At 28.1% G+C, this 21,194-nt stretch overlaps 1 protein-coding gene across 3 annotated transcripts in view; it reads left to right on the top strand.

Moving 5' to 3' along the window:
* The window catches only part of LOC107162271 (uncharacterized), a 194,081-nt gene that overhangs the window by 38,372 nt on the left and 134,515 nt on the right, over positions 1 to 21,194 (top strand). The window contains exon 1 of one of the 3 annotated variants that reach the window (XM_089215591.1): positions 2,221 to 3,131. The exons of 1 other annotated variant lie outside the window; for it this stretch is intronic. In XM_089215591.1, the coding sequence (XP_089071717.1) occupies positions 3,104 to 3,131 (28 nt within the window). In that variant the 5' untranslated portion in view covers positions 2,221 to 3,103. Of the gene's footprint in view, positions 1 to 2,220; positions 3,132 to 18,934; positions 19,059 to 21,194 lie in introns of those variants that run through there. One more of the 3 variants, XM_089215595.1, reaches the window with a different exon arrangement.

Below are 21,194 nucleotides of genomic sequence, written 5' to 3'. Positions count from 1 at the left end.
ATTGTATGAGTAAAGCTTTACCATGATGATATTTAAGAATTCAATACCACAAAATAAAATTAATAGAATATTGCTGAAAATATTGTTTCTCAAAAATAATATTGTTTGGAATTTGATGTTATTCTACACTGTCACTCGTAGTCATAATGACTATTATATAATCGCATATCGGAATGCAATAAACAATGGTTAGTGAGTTTCAAAAAATTATCAGACGCAAACACAATAACTTTTCACTGAAATCGGCGAAAGTTGTACAATCCTAAATATTTATCACTGTTTTTGTTGGTATAATAACCACATCAACATTGTTTTTATTTCTATGCATTTCGTATTGTGTATATCACCGTCGTTGCGAACGAGCGTGATATATATAATTTAAGTACTGCGTACTTATCTTCTAACATAATAATATACCTTTACGCTTGTGTGAATGGATAACGACAATACCTATCGTAGTTATTGTCAACAGCCTCAGGGCTGCAGGATAACATCGCAAACCATGTGCGAGTCCGATACAAGTACCATATTCGACTTTGCAAGGGACTGTATCATGTCGACTATTTAGGTGTTGGGGCCTTACCTAAACCAAAACGTTGGAATTTCACTTATGTTCAAAAGAGAAAATATTCATATTTTGTGGGATCGATTTGATAGTACTAACTTATAAGGTTATAAATGTTAATTTCAAGTGACATATGGATTATGGGTATGATCTATTAAGAGTTACTCGGTATGACGAATTTATAAATAATCATAAAATCTGAGAAGACCCCTCGACGACCTACACAAAAACGTATATTATGTCCAGCAATATTTATACAAAATATATTAAAATATGTAAATACTATGTACTTACTACTATAATATATTTATTGTTTTCAATTTAGATTTTCAACTTTAATATGGTTTCTGGTAAAAAAAGAAAGATGAAACTATATAGTTAGTATTTTTAATTAATTTTTTTTTTTTTTTGGAAGGGGTAAAAGTCAAAAATAAAAATGGTGAATCATTTTTTTTTTAATAATTAGGAAAAATATAATTTTTACGCTAAACCGACTTTGACTAATTTATTTTTTATTTGGTTGTAAACTTGTAAATTGAAAATATTATTTGTGGGGACTTGAAACGCATACTCATAAATTATTATTATTATTTTATTTTTTTTTTATTGGTTAAGCATCAACTACATAGGTTATTAGCTTACATGTCTTAATTTCTACATTAAATGATTATATGCTATCATAAATTATTATTAAACTATTAAACGTTATATTTTATATAATTATGTATATAAATTATTAGATTAATGTTATATTTTACATTCTATAAATGTCATTAAAATAATTATTTGTCGGGTAAAACAGCTTGAGAGTTTAATACAAAGTTCCTCATACATTTTTAGATAGTAGTTAAGACATTTTAAAGATTCATATTAATCATCATTTTGCTATGAGTATTCAAAGTTTACATTGTTACGAAATTCATCATAATATCCGCAAATTTAATGCAGTTAAAAAATTATAAAATGTGAAAACACCATAACATTGACTTTAATCTTTAAACACCTTATGTACAGCGAATCGTTACCCATTTATCCACTTTTTTAATATGAAAATTAAAAACTAATCATTTTATAACAAAAATATATACATTTTAGATGTTCAACATATCTCATCGTGGATGGTTATCGGTAGTGTGGTTCGAATATAACCCTTTTATCAGCTTGAGTGCGCTGTTCGCCATTAAATTATGTGGGGGCGATATTCAAAAACAATATAAGATTATTCATGCAATTCGACCTTACCTGATTAACCATACGATTTGCCTAATTGAAAAACCTTCAAAAACGAAAGGGTAAATCGTGGTAGGGTCGTCGTTGGTGCCAATGTATTTTGAGAACAAAGTTTAAAAACCCTTTGGTCGTAAGGAGATAAGGTAGTGGTAGCCTCGACGAACATATACAGCTAGTTTAAAGGGGGGGGGGTGATTGAGAGTGGGAAACACCTGAACTCGACCAGTAATGGATGATCGGCCGCTGGATTTGGGGAGGAGGCGGTCTCCCGATTGCTAGCAGTGGCCACTTGTTGGGGCGGCCGCTCGGTCCGCGCCGGCGTCGTATAGCCGTTTTCAGCAGTAGCGGCGGCGTGATCGCGATTTTCGCCGCGCGGGCGCGCGTTTTTGCGATGCAATCATCTATATTGCGGCCACCGCTCTCCGGATCGAACGTGTCCACTTCCACTGTTGTGTCACTGTGTCTTTGCAATTTTCCTCTCGATCATCGTTACAGCTATACCACAAAATATCTTAACTTCGTCGTCGGCGATCATTTTTTTTTTTTTTTTTTACTATTTTCATTCAATAATAATTAATATTATTTTATCGTTTATTCTTCATCGCTCGGATTCCATTTAACCACGCCACCGAACACGATAACCGGCGGATCGTAGCAAAACTTTGTCGCATCGAAGCGCGCGCGTTCAACGAAAGCGCGGCTGGAGACGTAACCGGCCCCCGCCGCCGCCGGTGCCAAGCCGTGTGCCGCCGCCACCGTTGCGGTCGTCAGCTGCCGCCGCACAGACTACGCTCTCGTCGGCCGTCGTTCTATTTTTTTTTCGTTTTCGCACGTTCGAGCCTCACAGCCACCGCCGAGACGGTAGTCGTTCCCCGCGCAGGGCGCACCGCGTTCGGCGTTTTCAAAACACCGTAAACATCCCGCGTAATTTCTCGTTACGAAAACAATTTCGTCCTACTCGATCACCGCACTTTGTCTCTGTATAGTCGATCCGTCACAACATACTTGAACGTAATAATATTTATTTTTTTGACAATTATCTCAGTCCACTACACTCAGACCCTCACACACATTATTTCTAGAAAAAAATCCTCAAAGTCGTAGGTATTAACGTTTTTACGGGCCATGAGACGGTATGTGGCTCAATTGTCGTGCACTGATAGGAGTCAGTGATAGGTAGAATAATAAAATTAAATAAATACGCGCACTGCACAGTTGTACTTATCAGGGACACTCGCGAACGGTGGCACGTTGACCGATTGAAAAGGATTTGCTAACGGCTGCAAAACGGAGCACATAAGAAAAATCATGGGCTGCGTTCAGTCGCTATTCAATCGTACGTATATATTATAATAATATTTTTAACACGATGATATTTAATATTTATATATTTATAATAAAATGTATTTGATATATATACCATATATTGAGCGAGTAGGTACTACAATAGCACAATTATATAATTTGCTAACCAAGGCCTACTCTCCAACAGGCTCTGCTCTTCCCATAAAAACACGATAATAGCACGATTGAATTTTGAAAAATGTCGATGTTTTTTAACAACACCTATAATATATGTAGTAATAAGACGTGTGTTTTTGTTACAATCGTCTTTGTACGTTTTTTAATGTTAGCTTGTTGTAGTAGCTAGAGTGTTTATATTATAGTATTCTGTATTATAACGAATGGTACAATAAGCGAATGAGCCGTTAGGTGATTCTCGATTGTAAAGATAATCAAATTGTACGTGTGTTCTTCGATAGCGTGGAATATACGTAATATATAATTCATATATATATATATATATATATATATATATTTTTTTTTTTTTAAATATTAATAATAATTATTGTTTTTATAATTGACTAGTAGCAAATCACGTCATAATAGAATGATGCATGCACGCTGTTTTGTTCTACAGCATTTTCCGTTTTTGATTATTTGTTCTTCTCTTTAAGCTTTTAAAACAAACTATCAACTTCAAAGTTCCTACAGACCAAACACTTATAACGTTCACTCAGATGATCACGCGTGCTTTTTTTCACAAGTGCAATAAATTTAGAGTACTTTTAATGTCTGCATTATCTCCCACCATCAAGTTTGGTAAATGCAATACCTTTCGTTCGTTAAATTTAAATTTTTTAATTATTAAATATTTGACGATGATTTGATAAAAAAGAGTTGATTGTATATAACATATTATTTACCTTACCATAATAGGAATACTTATTTTGTTTGTTTTTTTTAACACTCATTCAAACAATTTAATAGAGATCACTAATGGATAATTTGTAATATTAATAGTATAAATAATTTAATTTGAATGAAATCTAGAGTATATTTCATATCTGCACTATCTCCTGCTACTAGTTTTAGTAAATATAATATATTTCGTTCAACTTTAATATATTAATTTCCTGTAAAGTAAATATGACCTGATTATTTGGTCACATTGCGTGAAGTGCATATTACTATAATATATCTACCTACCTCATTACAGTGAGAAGTTATTGATGTTTTTTCTAACTATCCCACAAACAGTTGGAGATCACCAATAGCTAATTATGTAATATAGTTAAACAAATTTGAATTAAATTTAGAGTAAATTTTATATATTCATTATTTTCTGCTACCTAGTTTGACAAATGCAATATTTTTCATTAAATTTGAATTTGTTAATAATTAAATATTTTCTGATATTTTAATCATATCATATCAATTTTATTGGCTAGGTTAGGTAGTTATCTTTTCATAATAGGAATACCTACACTTGTTTGTTTTATTTTTTTTTTTAATAATGACCTGCAATTAGAAAGAAACGACTATCTAATAGTTATTTATATATTATAAATAAAATAAATAATTGAATTTGAATCAAAAAATTTCATTTTTGTTTTATTTTTTTTGCGTGATTTCATAAAATTGTACAAATAATAATTTTCCATAAAAACAAGCAACTGTTCCCGCAAACTGATTTTTGACAACTTGGCACTACGTATCTTCTTTGACTACGCATGTTGTAGAAAAAAAATCTAATCATTTATCATAAGTGAAGATTTTTTTTATACTAATAGCTTCAGTAGATAGTAGTTTCAAGAAAAAAATAATTTTAATTATATTAAATGTATGAAAGGATTTCTCAGAGACATTTTTTTTTGCTTTGCCTGGGAAATCTGTATCCACGATTTAATACCTCTAGTAAAGTTACACATTTTAAAACCATAATAATAATAATATTTAAAAGTAATATTTTTATGTAAGATACATTTTTAAATAAATTATTATAATATAAAAATTAATGCATTGTACGGTATTAAAATAAAAGCATCCGTTTGAAAGCAGTAAAAATAAATTGAATCAAACAAAAAAAAGCGTAGACTTTTAAAATTTAGTTCTGTAATATGGCTTATTATAGTTATCGCTTTATGTGTAACATACTATATTATAATATAACAATGCACGTTTATTATAATGTTATGTGTGTGGTACCTACCGATTCATTGCATGCGATGTTTACAAAATTAACGACACAATTATACTCAATTATGTTATGCCCTGTAAATGCTCGCTACTCACTAGTGTATTACATTGTCACGTTTTACTTGCACTAGTATTATTAGAGTACTGTGTTTCTTATTAGTTAATAGATTTTTTTGTAAAAAAAAGTGCAATAAAATATCGGAAAAGCTTAAGAAAATATGTTAAGCCAACTTTATGTTAAACCATGGAAAAAATCGCAAGGAACGATAACAATTGAACTAGGAATCTTTCAATATCGCCTTGAGAGATTGAACATTTTTTCGAAGTATTTTCTTAAGGTTTTCTATGCAATTTCGTAAACAATGAAAAATTGGAATAAATTAGTTCAATTTTAAGCGTATTTTTAAAAATCACTATTACATTTGCAATGTATGGAGTGATGATCATTTTATACTATAAATCAAATATTTATATACAAATTATAATAAAATGTTACCATAAGAAATCGATTACGTATAAGTGATGTTAGAATAATTTATAAATCAGACATAGTAACCATTTTTCTTTTTTTTTTTTATTGATCTGAAATATGCATCGACAACTAGGCCATTAGTACACGAATTTTGATTAAATTTTTAGTATTTTAGTATTTACATGATTACATTAAATTAATTTGTACAATTCTATTTTTTTTAAGAATAAGATTAAGCGTTTAACGTCCTGTGGGTTTGGTCCTAGTGCTTGACAAATTTGTTCTGAGATGTGGTATTGATTTCGATACTGGTTATATTTTTGACATTCTGTAATGATGTGGTTGACCGTTAAAAGTACATTGCACGAGTCGCATAGTGGTAACCATTTATTATGTAGTATTATTCATATAAACAATGAATGATGCACTCAAAATATTTTTAAAAAAAATACTATTTTAATATAATTGAATTACTAATAAAACTAATGCAAGAATCATTTTCAGTTTAAAAGGGATTAGTAATTTAGTTTATATTGTATATCGAGTCATGATACAACTATCATCAAGAAAAAAGATATTTTACATTTTATATTTTTCTAATAAAAATATTGTTCGATCATCTTTTGGAGATTCTTTGACTCACACAAATAACTATTAATTTAGTGATATTCAGTACTAAGTAGTTAAAAGTAGTATAATATATTATTAATATACTTTAATATACTTTAAAATATCCTAAATAATAATAATATATGATTTATAAATTACATATAATTATGTTGTGAAGTATAATTGTTTCTTTAATTTTCATGGTTAAAAATGATGACGAATGATATGTAAATATATAATAAATTTATAAATTCTTGAGGTAGTTGAAACTAATTGTTAACTGAAACATAATGGTGAAGACTTTAGAAGTTCGTATATTTTATTAATGTGAATAAATTAAATTATTTCAGATTTCAGTCAAGTAGATGAAGGAAGTTGCTTTTAAAATATAATAGGATTTTTTGATTTATAAAATATCTTTAATGAAACTATTAATATCGATTTAAAAAACATAATATTCATTTATTTAACATATAAATAGGAATGTGTATTTATAATATTCATTAAATTTGAATCATAAATACATGCAATAATTTTTAAATGAACAGTATAATAAATTAAGTACTAATGGTATTATAATAACAGAAAAATTATAATGAAATTCATCTTCAATAAACCTACATATACATTTAATATTAATATGAATTATATTATATTATAATTATTTAAATAATAGTAATAAAATATATGTACACTATTATATTACTGTATGATTATTTTTTTTTACTTATTCATTGTATTATTAAATGAAGGGGAAATTACAATGGATAAAAAATATATAGAATGATTTATATTATTGCAATGCATTTTGAAAGCTTGCACCCTCGACCAAAGAAAAAAAATTGCTTTCCTGAAAATTGAACTTTTTAATTGTAATTAATCAATTGGAAAATTTCGATAGAAGTTGGCATATTATATAAAAATCATTTTGTTAGTTAACCATTTGGATATAATGACTTTAACTGTATAGAATAATTTTAAATCAACATATAATAATCTGAGCAGCAGTGTGACGAATATATTGATTTCACAATGATGTGTGTTTTTTTATATACCAATTTATTATTTTTTTGTGTGTCTGTGTACACGATAAGTTGTCGAAATAATGCATCAATTTTTAACTTCAGTAGCTTTACTGGTTGGAAAGTGAATTTAGTTATGGGGAGCTCAAATTTTGAAATTCCCAGTAGTTTTCAAAAGTACTGAAAAATTAAGGAAAAACGGGGATTTTTATGCAAAATCAATTTTGTGAGAAAATCGATTTTAGATATTGGTGTTACTCTAAAACAAATTACCGTAGATACATACAATTTTCACTGAATATTTATACTGTATTTTTTATGATTGATAAAATTTAACTTATTTATAGACATTTGAAATTTTACATCTTTTAAATTTTTTTGTTTTATAAATTAAAATAAAATTTTATTCATTGGGTAAAAAAGACACATAGATACAATTTTTTTTAATAAGCATTTAAAGTTCATATTTTGACAAAATACGTAAAAATTTACAATTTATTTTGAGTTCGAAATTCATAAAAATAAATTATTTAGCTTTTTATAGTTATTTTAAGTTCAAATTTGGTTGAATTACCACTTTTTGTTTTTTGAATAAGAACCCCCCATTTTTACTGTACATTTTTAGCGGATAATTTTTCTTAAAAATCGTTTTAAAATTAATGCGTAAAATATACATACTATTGGAACTAGTATTTATGATACTTTGGTCATTTTTACAAATTGTTTATGTTTATAGATTTATATTAATGACTAATATTTTCGAATTATTCATAGACATATATATTATTTAACATAAAGTTAAATTACTCACAAACTACTCATTAGAATTTTGATTTGAATACATCAAAGTTCTCAAAAAAATTCTCCACTAAATAATTCACAATAAATAGAGGGGTACTTATTTGAAAAAGAAAAGTTTTATATCACCACAAGACAGAAGTGGTAGAAAAATCTCAAGAATTTGAAAATATGGTCTTTGAGTATACCTATTGAAAGATTCTAATAACCAGATTTTGAATAACTTCATTATTAAAAAAAAGGGTTGAGCATGCTTGATGAATCACTCTGTAAAGGCTTGTAATTATAATAGTCCATAGGTAAGCTATTAGTTTAAATAGGTAATGTAGTGCAACAATTAATATGTTTCAAGTTCAGAAACCTACATTCTAGCTCTATTATGTAACGTTAAAAATGTAAGTTAATAATTATTATGATCTATTATCTACTACTTAGCATTTAGCATCTAATTATTGAATAATTTAAATTTAGCTGTCAAAAAAAAATTCAAAATAGCTTAACTAGTTCAAAAATTAGAAAAAAAAAATGTAAATTGACTAAACTATAAAAAAATATTCAAACATTTTTTTTAGGAATTGGAGTCATAATAAAATACTTTACCAAAAATGTATTTTATTAGTATTTTAAATATTATTTTTTTTTTTTATTTTGAGGATACCTAATATATATTTTTTAGATTATTCTAAATAGTGATAACATTATAATTTCCAATAAATAATAAAATATTTTATCATCAATTATGGTGAGAATTAATAAAAGTTGTACGTATTATAATAATTTAACAATATCATAAAATTTTTTCATAAATACATTTAATCTCATTTAACATACCTAGTTAATTTTTAACTATAAAAGCAGTAACAAACTTGTATTTTACTCAGATAAAACAATAAATTAATGATCAATACATTTTAAAATTGTTGGTTTTCTTATTTTACTTTTAGAACATGACTACATTATACATGTTTTCTCACATTTCATTTTCTTTTGGGGATAACACTGATCAATATTAACATACATAACTTGTATCGTATCATATTATTATGGCCCAGTCATTCGAGTTAAACTAAATGCCAAGGCCGATTTTATCCTCTTTTTGACACATTGGAATTTTAAGTTAAATACATGTATAATACATGTAATATATACATAATACAGACATATATTTATTACTGAAACTTGATGTTTCGACTTAGACAATTATTTAAAAGAGATGGTTGGCCGAAGACAATATTAGAATTTATTTTGACCTTTTCGCAACTGGTATTTCTTTGGTTCATATAGCGTTTTCATCATAATATAATCCGTCAGTGCCTATACATAGTGTTACACTTCAAACTTAAAGAGTTACATAAATAATAACTTTTAGCTTTTTTAATGGATGAAGTAAGTTTCAAATGAAGATTCGCAAACTGGCACCTTAAGTTGTCTTACTTAAGGATTTGTATCACTGTTATAGTGGACGTGACAAAGTAGTGGATCAACATAAGACCTTCTATAAGCATAGGAAAATGTATAATGTATGTTTAGGAAATACTTTACTGTTTTACAGTGTTATTACGAATTTATTATGAGAGATAATATTATGAAAGAGAATAGTTTCGAGTTTTTTTTTTTTTTTTTTGTAACGCAACGGCTTTTAAGCAATTATCATAAGTAATGTACATTGTTTATGTCGTAGTTAGGCTCTGGTTTCCTAAATAAGACATTCTAATAGCAAAAAATCTGACAAACTACTTTAACACATACATGCCTTATAATAAATGCATAATGTATTGGAATATTTTTTAAACATTAAGAGAAACATGTAACTGTGCCATAGTTTTCAAATCTAATTTGGAATCTAGTCACTTACATTTAAATCAATATTTTTTCGTGCTATAAATTGTTAACATGTGCACTTAGTACACAAAAAATGTATCAATAATATGTGGCAATCACTTGAATTTAAATTTTAAATAAACTTAACTACAAGTGTGCTTTGTATCCTAAATGTATGAAATTGGATTATTTCCACCGATAGAAGGTGTCTTTGGATTAAAAAGTTCAATGATTATTAAATTCGATATAATAGGTACATAATATGAAATCAATTATCAGATTATGTTGAATTATATACTATTATGAAACGAAACAGTGTATGGAATTTAATTAGTATATAGGTATTGTATCAAATCTTATAAAATTGTTAAAAACTTATTATTTAAAAACATGAGAGATTTTTGTACTTATATTGGAATATTATGTAGATAATAATATGATTATAATAATATGATAGACACTCATATGTAGGTACCTACCTACAAGTCAGTTTTATTCATATTTTATAAACTATTTATATTGCATTGCAAAATGCATTAATATTCTTGTGCACATATTTATATTTAATTTTATTTAATTGCATTTGCACTAAGTGCATACTTTGTTCAGTTAGTTAATTTTTGAATAATCAAAAAACTAATGGAGTTTTAATAGGTATAATATTATAAGATAAATAATAGGTAACATTTATATTTTCACGAAATGAATGAGCATAAATATAAAATAACCCATTACATACACATGTTTTTGATTCAAAATTTTGTTTGTTGTTTTAAAATGTAGGGACTTTCAAATACATTATAAAAAGTATGTTTATTTTCCAAACATTGACTCAGATGGATTACAGTGGTGTTCATATTATGAAACTATTAGATAGCGATAACGATCAATTATTTTAAATTTATGTAGCTTATATTTTATTTAATATTCGCAGTTAGGTAAAGCTAACAAAAATAAAAGATAAACAATTTGGTGGCTTAAATATAAATAACCGTTTAAGGTAATATAAAATTATAATATGTATACGAGTAGTCGTATCTAGAATAAATAATATTCCTATTTTAATCATATATAAATTGAAAACTCAGTTTCTTATTTTATCGAACTTTAAAAAAATTAAAAATACATTTTCAGTCAATAACAATAATATATTTCTTTTATTTTAGGTTTATAACAATGCATTAAAGAGATAGATGTATGATAATAAAATAATTTTCTTGATTTTAATTGATTTTTTTCGTGGTCTTTCAACGTCAATCATAATGAATCATGAATTAAAGAATACAATGTAAAGGGAAATTTAAATTTATATTATATTATAAAGCGTTCAAAAATTAAAACATAATATTTGAGGTAGGTATAAATTTTTATCTTTCTATTTAAGATAATTAGTAAAGTATATAATAAAATAATACATAATATATATTACTTAAAAACTTGATTGAAAAAATCTTATATTATGCAATTCATATGGTTCCCAAATTTATTATTTAATAAAATACTTAAAATATTAAGAAAATTCAATCAACCATTAAATTCAACGTCTTTCATAATATTGCTAAAAAATTTTTATTCATTATTTATGTGATTGTACCACGCAATTTAATAAACATAAAATTAGAGTGTCATGAAAGTAGCGAATCAAAAATTTTCAAACCTTGTCAAAATATGGATATTTCTAGTTAATTTTTTACCTTCAGCTAAGATCTTATTAACTGTTTGAATAATATACATACTGTTAAAGCTATATTAAAGATAACGTATAATGGCAATGTCTTATATCTGTCTATTCGAAATCATAGTAATTTCCATTATCATAGATGATGAACGGCAAAAAAGATGCAGAGTTTGTTAATTAGTATTTTGTACCATTTAAAATTTATTACGTCCATCATTGTGCGAATATGAACCATTTTACTACATTTATTTTAGATTCTGAACGAAGTGATGAATGTATTGATTATACAATGATGTGTGTGTTTTTTTTTTGTGTCTGTGTACAGCATAACTAGTCGAAATAATGCTTCAATGTCAAACTTTTGGGGTGATGGTTTTCGATGTAAAATTGAATATCCTTGGTGCATTATAGAGGTCAAAAGTAAACATTTTCCAAAAGTTTTCAAAAAAATCGAGAAAAACAAAAAAAAAATGACAGAAAAACGGGAATTTTTACGCAAAACCAGTATTCGACCATATCGAAAAAATTCGTCAAAACCATGAATATTTGCAAATTATTTTTTAGTTTAAAATTCATAATATTGTTTGTATTTTTATCTAAGGTTATACAATTCAACACTAAGTTTTCCATAAGTTTTGCTTCATATAGCCATAGAGAAAATTTGAAGCGTCATTATAGGAAAAATGTTTTGAGCGTTTGAGTTTTAAATTTTTATGAAATCGCGTAATGATAACGATTTATCCTCAAACCCGGTATATGTATATCTATGATAATATAAGTTATTATGAATTATGATAACTACATGCAATATTTTTGGAAAAAATTTATTAACCATTCCTTATGCAAAATGCGTCCTAATTGAAAAATAAAATAATTGTTTCAAAATAGAATATAATATGACAATATTTAAATATATAATATATCCTAGACTGACAAATCATCTCCGTTCAGAATCGTTTTTCGTATACAATGATACCTATCACTGCATTCAAATCTAACCTACCCTAGTCAGAGGTCCACCCTACCACCTAATGTACAGCAGAGCGACATCCACTTTCCCACATTTTTATTTTTATTTTTATTTTTTCATTTACTATTAAGTACCTAAATCACACATTGTCACATTAACAACAAATGTACTGGTGAAAGTGTTTCTAAACGTAGTTCACGAGACATTGTTTTATTGCTTTGCGTTTATTGAACCAAAATTCGTGTCAAAATAATTAAAGTGATAAAATGCAATAGTAGAAAAACACAAGAAAATACCTAATGGAGCATTGACAAAACGTAACGTATATATTTCTGTTGAATAATCTGAAAGCATTACGATTCCGCTACATTTTTCAAGGATTTGTTTTCAATTTCAAAGTTCAAAATCAGTTGATCTCTAATCACCGATAGTCGATTAAGGTATTGTAACGTCATTCACTGTTGTCTGTTGTTATACGGTAGCTCAGCTTTATTTCCCTGGGCCAATTGCACTGTCAATACCGTATTCAAGACGAATCTTGTACTTCATTATTTTTAAAGTATTTAAGCCTATAGGATAACTTACCAAGCCCGACAAAGACAATATTGATCACTAACGCTGCCCTCTTGGCCTCGCCAGCTCTCTATAAAGTACCTGACTATTTTAATTAAATAAATTTAATTTCTCTGTGTCCCTTTATTTCCTACTTCTACACCACGAAAGTAACCTCACTCGTGAAAATGTTTCCGTAAATCCTTGAATATTGTTGAATAATCACTTACTCTTAATATAATCATAAGAAATACAATTTTATTAAAAGCCTCATGGTATATACTTTTCATAATTTCTTCTTCCTTTTTTTTATGATAGTTAATTTTGAAGAGAAAATATTATGTCATTTAGTGCATTGTTACACATCAGATAATCGAATTAATTGTCTACACGTTTATATCAGTTATGTCAAATAATAGTTGTTCAGTCCCTTTGAAAATGTCTTAACGTTTTTTTAAATTAATTAAGTATCTTATAAATTAATAGGCATCGTGTAGTATCAAATATCTAGAACAATAATGCTGAAACATAAATAGCATTTCAGAATTTATAACTGCAGCTATTCAATCAATTCATTTATTTCTTTAATTTAGGTAAATAAATAGGTGATCAATAACAATTTGATCACGAATAAATGAAAAATATTTTAAAATTTAAATAACTATAATTAATCGGAGTGCTATAATCCTATACAATATTCAGATTTTTAACTGTAGCAGTAATGACTCACCTGGCATTTATAACACTTTGAAAAACATACTTAAAACCAAAATTTTATTGGACAATAAAAGTGACTTGACATTTTTAACTTTATTTTCTCTGTGATTTTACTAGAATTAATAATTATTTTGAATGAAAATATGTTATAGGTAGATATAAAGAAGATTTTTATTATTTGTTTTCTGTATTGATGGATTGGAATTTAAACAAAAGTAATAAAATCATTTATAAAAACTATGATTGATATTAACAATTAATAAAGAAAGTGTGTTAATAATGTCATTTAAAATGTAAGAAAATCTGAATATACGTTTATATATATATTTTTTTTTTTTTGTGATTGGAGGAATACATATCCAATCAACCTCGTTATAGGATCAATAAATAAATGATACACATAATATAAAAGTAGAGAATACTAGAGAAATATTTTTTTATAAATATTAAACAGGTAAAAGTACATTTATTAGGTATAAGACATTGTCTTTTGAATCATTAAGTGAAATTCCAAATGCTTTGTATACATTTTTGTTTATCTCTAGCTTGGGTCCTACTTTTTTGCTAATATATTCTGAAAAAAGAACAGGAAAAGTAATTTTACCCTGATATCAGAAAAGCGTATACTTTAACTGCCAATCTAAAGTCTATTTAGAAGAAATACAAATAAATTAAAACTGATAGTTATAATTTTGTAAATATTTATAATATTTTCCAAGTTTTCAAATAGATTCAGAGAAAAAACTATTCTTAAAGGGAAAATTTAAACATACTTAAATATACTAAAATAAAAATATTAGTAAATAACTAATAATCACTAATGTTGAAGCTTAAGTCCAAGATAAAAAAGACACATACAGGATAGACTAAAACTAATTATTTAATTATTCTTGATTCACCCAGCTTGGCAGAATTAAGTATTGTTTTACTAAACAAATACAATAATAATAATAAACAGTTTATTTCGAAAACATATATGATAAACAAATATAAAATATTTCCGCCATTATGACATATTTCAGTGCTAAATTATTTAATAGGACGCTCATTAAATGTTTAATGCTCACTAAAAATATAAATACAAGTAACATATTATTATGTATGAACTTTTTTGAGTATGACATAAACATGACTTATGAAGTTATGAATATGATTTTAGGTAATTCATGTATACATTTGAAATGCAATAACTTCTACATTATTATATACCTGGTGCTATTATGTTGTAATGTAACCTTATATTATCTTCTATACATAAAAGGCCCTATATAGTAAAATTGTGATTTTTATCAAAATTCACATTTAATTTCAAATATTTGTTTTTTAAATAGGATGAAACATGACATTATTTTTAACTAAAATAATCCTCCCTAAAAGTTTACAAATTTGAGTAGATTTACTACGTAAATCATAATGTAGTATGTTGTATTAGGTAGTCATGAAACGAGCTCTGAGAACTTTGGGTTCCTAAACTTTAAAAGCTGATCCGCAACAACAAGCTACTTTGCTCAGGTTACTTATGTCGTATGGATTTGACGTCACTAATAAAATTTCACGGCACTAACCGATGACCCATCAACGTGACTTAGTTAATAAAAAAATCTGCACATAACTTTATTCAAATATGATTTTGGAAAAAAAACATAAGTGGGTTGCGGGGTAACTAGTAAGTTGCTTGGGAAAAAATCAAATTGCCACACTTTTTGAAGTTTGTTCTATTTATTTTCTACACACATCGATATTTTCAACATGTTTAGACTAAGTTTAAACTATTTAAAGACTTGAATTTTTCTAATTTTGTTGGGTGTTGATTACATTTTTAATCTCGGTGATTAGATTAGATAAAGTAATAATTTAAGGTCCTTCATAAGTTTTTCACTCTGAATTTAGAATTACCTTACAAAAACAATACAATAGGTAATTAAAATTGTTTTCTCTATGACCGTTTCAAGTTTAAATTATCCAATTTCTTCGTTTGTATTTATTTTTATTAACAATATGGTTTAGTATCGAATTACATTTTAACATAACAATTATTATGAGTGACCTACCTACTCAACTACGAAATAATGAAGTAACTTATCTGGTTTTTATGTTGGTAGTATTATGGTAATATTATGTTTAATAAATAAATTGTAATAAACGTTGTATCAGTGTATCGTAGTCACCGGTCTCCAATTTTAAACGCTCGACAACAATTTTCAAAGACTATTATTTAGAATATTTAGATAAACGCTATTTATTGGTTTCTGAATATTACCAATGTACCTATTATAGCTGGAATGTTGACCAAAACTTTACGTATGGTCTCACGCGATTGCAGCCAATTACATGCGGGTGAAAATGAACTTTATATTTTAATAATAATAACAATATTATAATATTATTATAAGCAGTCTTAGAAAAACTGTACAGCTATTTTAAACCGGATAACGCGTTTTTAAATTACGAAGTGGGCACGTGGCCTTGTAGATTTTCATCAGATTAGTGTTTCTCTATTTATAGTGATATCATTTATACATCTTAGAGATGTTGACAATTTGTAGGACACGTTTTTTTTAATATCATGAAGTTTAGCGGGTCAGCCGTCATAATTGTATTATTGTTAAGCCCGCGTATTGCTAATATTGTTCACTATAATAGCTGACTCGATGGTCTCGAAAAATTAAATGCCTGTGGATTGTCATTGTATTTCTAAGTGTATTCCGTATCCAATAAAAGCTATACAAGATGTAACAGAAAGACCTGACCGAAAAAAAAATACACTTATTCATCGTATGACAAAAATTGTTAATATTATATAATAAATAATTCAAAAATATATTAAAATCAGCAAATTATCAAAAATCATATTTAAAAAAAAAGTTATTACGTTCCAAATTACCTAATTTTACCAAAAAAAATTCTAAAAAATAAGCTTCTTGACTTAGATAAATCTTTTTACTATCAAAATTGTTCTTATAATAATTAGATTGACAAATAGGCTATTTTGAATTTATCCAAAAAAAATGTTTATTAAATTAAATTGCTTTTATTTTCAGGCCTAAAAATGAATATAAAATAATTGATTACACATGTAGCTCTTGGGTCACTTGATGAATAATAAAAAAATAAATAAATATTAATTTGAACAAAAGTTATTCCAAAAGTCAGGTCTATCTGTCACATCTTGTACTTATAGGTAAATAAGTTTAAAAAAATTTTGTGATCCCACGAACCCTTGCTAAAGTCTCTCTTTAATGTAAAAATTAACTACAATTTTATTTAGCTTCGAGGATTTAACCCCCCACCACCACCCGCTCTTGAAATATTATTTGATACTTTATATTTATTTATATAATGAATAAATAATTAATACGTCTTAAACATAAATTTGTAAGTTTTAATGTTGATATTGTTTTAAAATCTTATCTATAACCTTACCAAAAAATTTCAGATCACTAGATTAGCGCCTGTCACCCAAGTAGGTACTAAATTTCAGAACCTCGAGTAGATCTCTTGCATAACCACACTCAAATATTGTATTTTATTGATATAATATATTAGGTATTATCATATTATTTTAATGAGTAATGACGTAGATGTCGGTAGGTACCGCAAAAATACGCTCGTCATCTGAGGCGTATTTCTACTTAATCAATTTGAGGCCTATTTGTCTACATATTAGGTACTATTATTATTATTAATATTAATAATATTATATGGTGAATTTTAAGATAGATTAATATATATTGAAATATATATGCCCACACGGTGTGTGGCGTCAGAATTACGCGATTGAATGTGAATAACGCGAGTTGCGTGCTCTGTGGACATAATAGTCGTCGGTATTGGCGTTATCATTGTTTTACGGTTTTACGCTATTTTTGTCACGGGATTGCTCTTCAACTACAACTATTACAACAGTCGTCCTATTCCGTTGATGTCTGGTGCGACAACCGCGTACCCACGTGACCCAGCGTTCAATGCCATCGGCCTATAACAAATACCTACATCATCCTGACTGTGTGCACGACTACGGGAGTTAATAATAATAATATATTATAACCATTATCGTCATTGTTGTTCTGGCGCAGTGATCTATATACGCGTAGTATTATATTAAATTATTCCGGCTGTGGAATAGGTGTCTATCGTTTTCGGGCTGGTGCATAATATTATTGCATCATATACGCATACGACTCGGTCGTAAGTAGGCACCTACATATTGGAGGTGGGACAGTGGAAGCAGTTTTTGCGATCTGCTCAATTATAATTTCACCCTTTTTTCCCCTTTTGTACCCGTTCGTTCACGTCCCCCCAACGCCGCCTCCGCGCATGTACTACTACCACCCGTAGCATTCCGTAACCCGTCGCCCGTTCACAACAACCACGCCACTATCGCCATGCCAACCGAATATATTGGCTAACGTCGTAAAACAGATAATAAGCAGTAAGAGCGAATAAGTTCGACGGTCGGTCCTGGTTTTCTGCAGCACCAACACTATACTACCCACTACGCGGGTCGGTCCCATTACAATAATAATAGTAATAATAATAATAATAATAGTATACATATATAATGTTATTCTGTGCCCAATGGTACTTTTCTACGTCCGATAAATAACGTATCGTTGCCAAGTTTCATGCCAACTCTTTTTTTTTTGCCCTAACGGTAATGGTGAGAAGGAAGGAGGTGATGACCGGCAATAATTTCTGCACCGTATACGTTATTGACGGCTATTTGAGGTGGAGGGGCAAAGTTATTTTGGGAACGAGTTTGTTTCACTTTTTGGTGGTCAATGTTTCTCACTACTCAAACGAGCGCTATGCGGCAACACATAAAGTAAAAAGTTTCGAAAGCCATTCGAGACGTACCTATAATATGATATGCGCTGCACCGACCGAGAGCGAAAGCTGTTCTGTTCCCGAACACCGTGACTTACGCCGTTGGCTATTTCTCAGTAAACATAATAATTTTATATGAATACCATATTATATTATCAATAGTGAATCATTAAGTTCAAATAACAGTGTTATGCAGTTGTAATCCACATACACACTTCTAAGCAAACATTTTCGTCCAAATTTCGGTTTCCCTTTGTCAGTTACAATATCCAGTGGCCCAAAAACCAGTGAAATTGTTGAAAACCGATGATTAAATAGTAAGTTATTTTTGCACTAGACGATGCCTTCAACTAATTCTTAAAATATCGTTTAAAATAGAGTATGGTGTAGGTAATGCAAACAGAAAATAATAGATATTAAAATAAAATATATTGATTACTGCCGTTCACAGAAAATGTGTAATAATAATAGATTAATTCAGATTAATATTTTTAAATTAATTAATAATTTACAAACCAACAGTATACTATTTGCACAGTTTTTTAAAGTGGCGTGATGATAATTATTCATTTTAGTAAAAATGTATGAGGTTTGTCTTGTTTAAATTATTTTTTACTTGAAATCTTTTTAGTGTTATAGAAAGTAGATCAAATAATTCGTGTTTATACCTCAATTACCATCTTCAGCAAGATACTATCCAATTTCAAAGTTTTAATACGAGAGTAAGTATTGATGATTTCATTCAAAAAACATTATTATTGTAAACATCGGTATGTTCAACCAATTTCAAGCAATGTACAAAATGTGTGTAACAATATAATATTGTTTTTGTTTAAGTGCGCAGTGTTAATTCAGTTTTTTAAAAAACAAATAGTGAAATTTTAAAATTTTTATTTTTATTTTTTCAAGCAATGTATATTTTTTTGTATTCTGAAATGATTGTGTTGATGTGTATACCAAATGTACCTATTATGTAAAATATTTTATATTTATACATAAACATTTTATAAAAATTAAAAAAATTTAAAAAAAATTAAAAAGTAAAAATACACTGAGGTAAAATATCTCAATTTCATATTTTTTTTTTTTCACTAATCGTTAGACTTGTATAACGGTCACTGGCAGTCGTGTTTTAACTAGAAAATCGTGGGTAAAAATTAAATTTAAAAAAATTGAAACGTTTTAAGAAGAATATTACAATTTGTAATTTACAAGAAATTCAAATATTACAAGAATTTGAAAAATATAGAATTATAGAAGAATTTGTTTTGTAATTTTAAATCTTAGTTTAAACATATATTACAGTGAAACCTGTATATAACGGACAGTCGCGAGACCAAAATAATTGTTCGTTATAGACAGGTGTCCGTTGTAGACAGGTTTCAATGTTTTAAAAATTATAATTTGTACGTACATTTGTATTGTTTTTTATTTTATAATATGTATTAGGTATAATCTGAATTAATATGTATTATATATTATACACATACCTACATTATACATTTAATACGCTGACAGCGAACCGATAGAAACTGAATTATTATTATTATCGTATGGTATATTAGTACAAGCAAGCAAATAAAATTAGTAATATTAAAAATAAACAAATAAATAAAAATTAAAATAAATAAATAACATGAATGGTTTTTGGTAACTGTGAATTAAAATATAGTGGTATGTTCTTCTTTAAAGTATAATGTCGAGGGCTTTGATCCAATTAATAGCTTCATCCGTAGCGTGGTGAATTTCCCGCATTGATCCTTTAAATGCGCGGAGGGGACAGTCTTTTATTATGTGATGGATGGTCTGAGGGGGATACCCACAGTCGCAATCTGGGAGGTCTGCCATTTTCCATTTGTGGAGCAGCTCTTTACAGCGCCCATATCCAGTGCGAATTTGATTTAACACGACCCATTCTCGTCGAGGTAGTTGATGTCCTGGTAACAGGTTTCCTAGTGATTGTATTATATTGTGGGGGTGTCCTGATTAGATTTTTCCCATTCTGATTTCCAACCAGCTAGGCCATCGTATCGGTCCGCAATAAGTTTCCTCATACTAATTTAGGCGGGTTTTTGGATTTCAGCCTGAGGCTTCCATTGTGGATGGTGTCCTGATGGATTGGGAGAGATTGGTTTTCAGCGTATTTTGCCTATTCTCTGTGACCAGCTGATTTACGGCGTATAGAAGGTGGGAAAATGTTACACAAGACGGGAAGCCACTGTGTTGGAGTTGATTTTACCATGCCAGAAATTATTCTCATAGAGTGATTGAGCTGGACGTCAATCTTGCTGCAATGTGAACTGTTTATCCAAACTGGACAGGCGTACTCTGCGGCTGAGTACACTAGGGCCAGAGTAGACGTTCTTAGTGTCGAAGTAGATGTTCCCCAGGATGAGCCAGCTAGTTTTTGAATTATATTATTTCTGGTTTTGAGCTTAGCTGCAGTCTTTTCT

Source organism: Diuraphis noxia, unplaced genomic scaffold, assembly GCF_037042655.1.
Source record: "Diuraphis noxia isolate RWA-SAM2 unplaced genomic scaffold, SU_Dnox_SAM2 contig0001, whole genome shotgun sequence".
Taxonomy (NCBI): domain Eukaryota; kingdom Metazoa; phylum Arthropoda; class Insecta; order Hemiptera; family Aphididae; genus Diuraphis; species Diuraphis noxia.
This window is presented reverse-complemented; position numbering and strand designations above follow the sequence as displayed.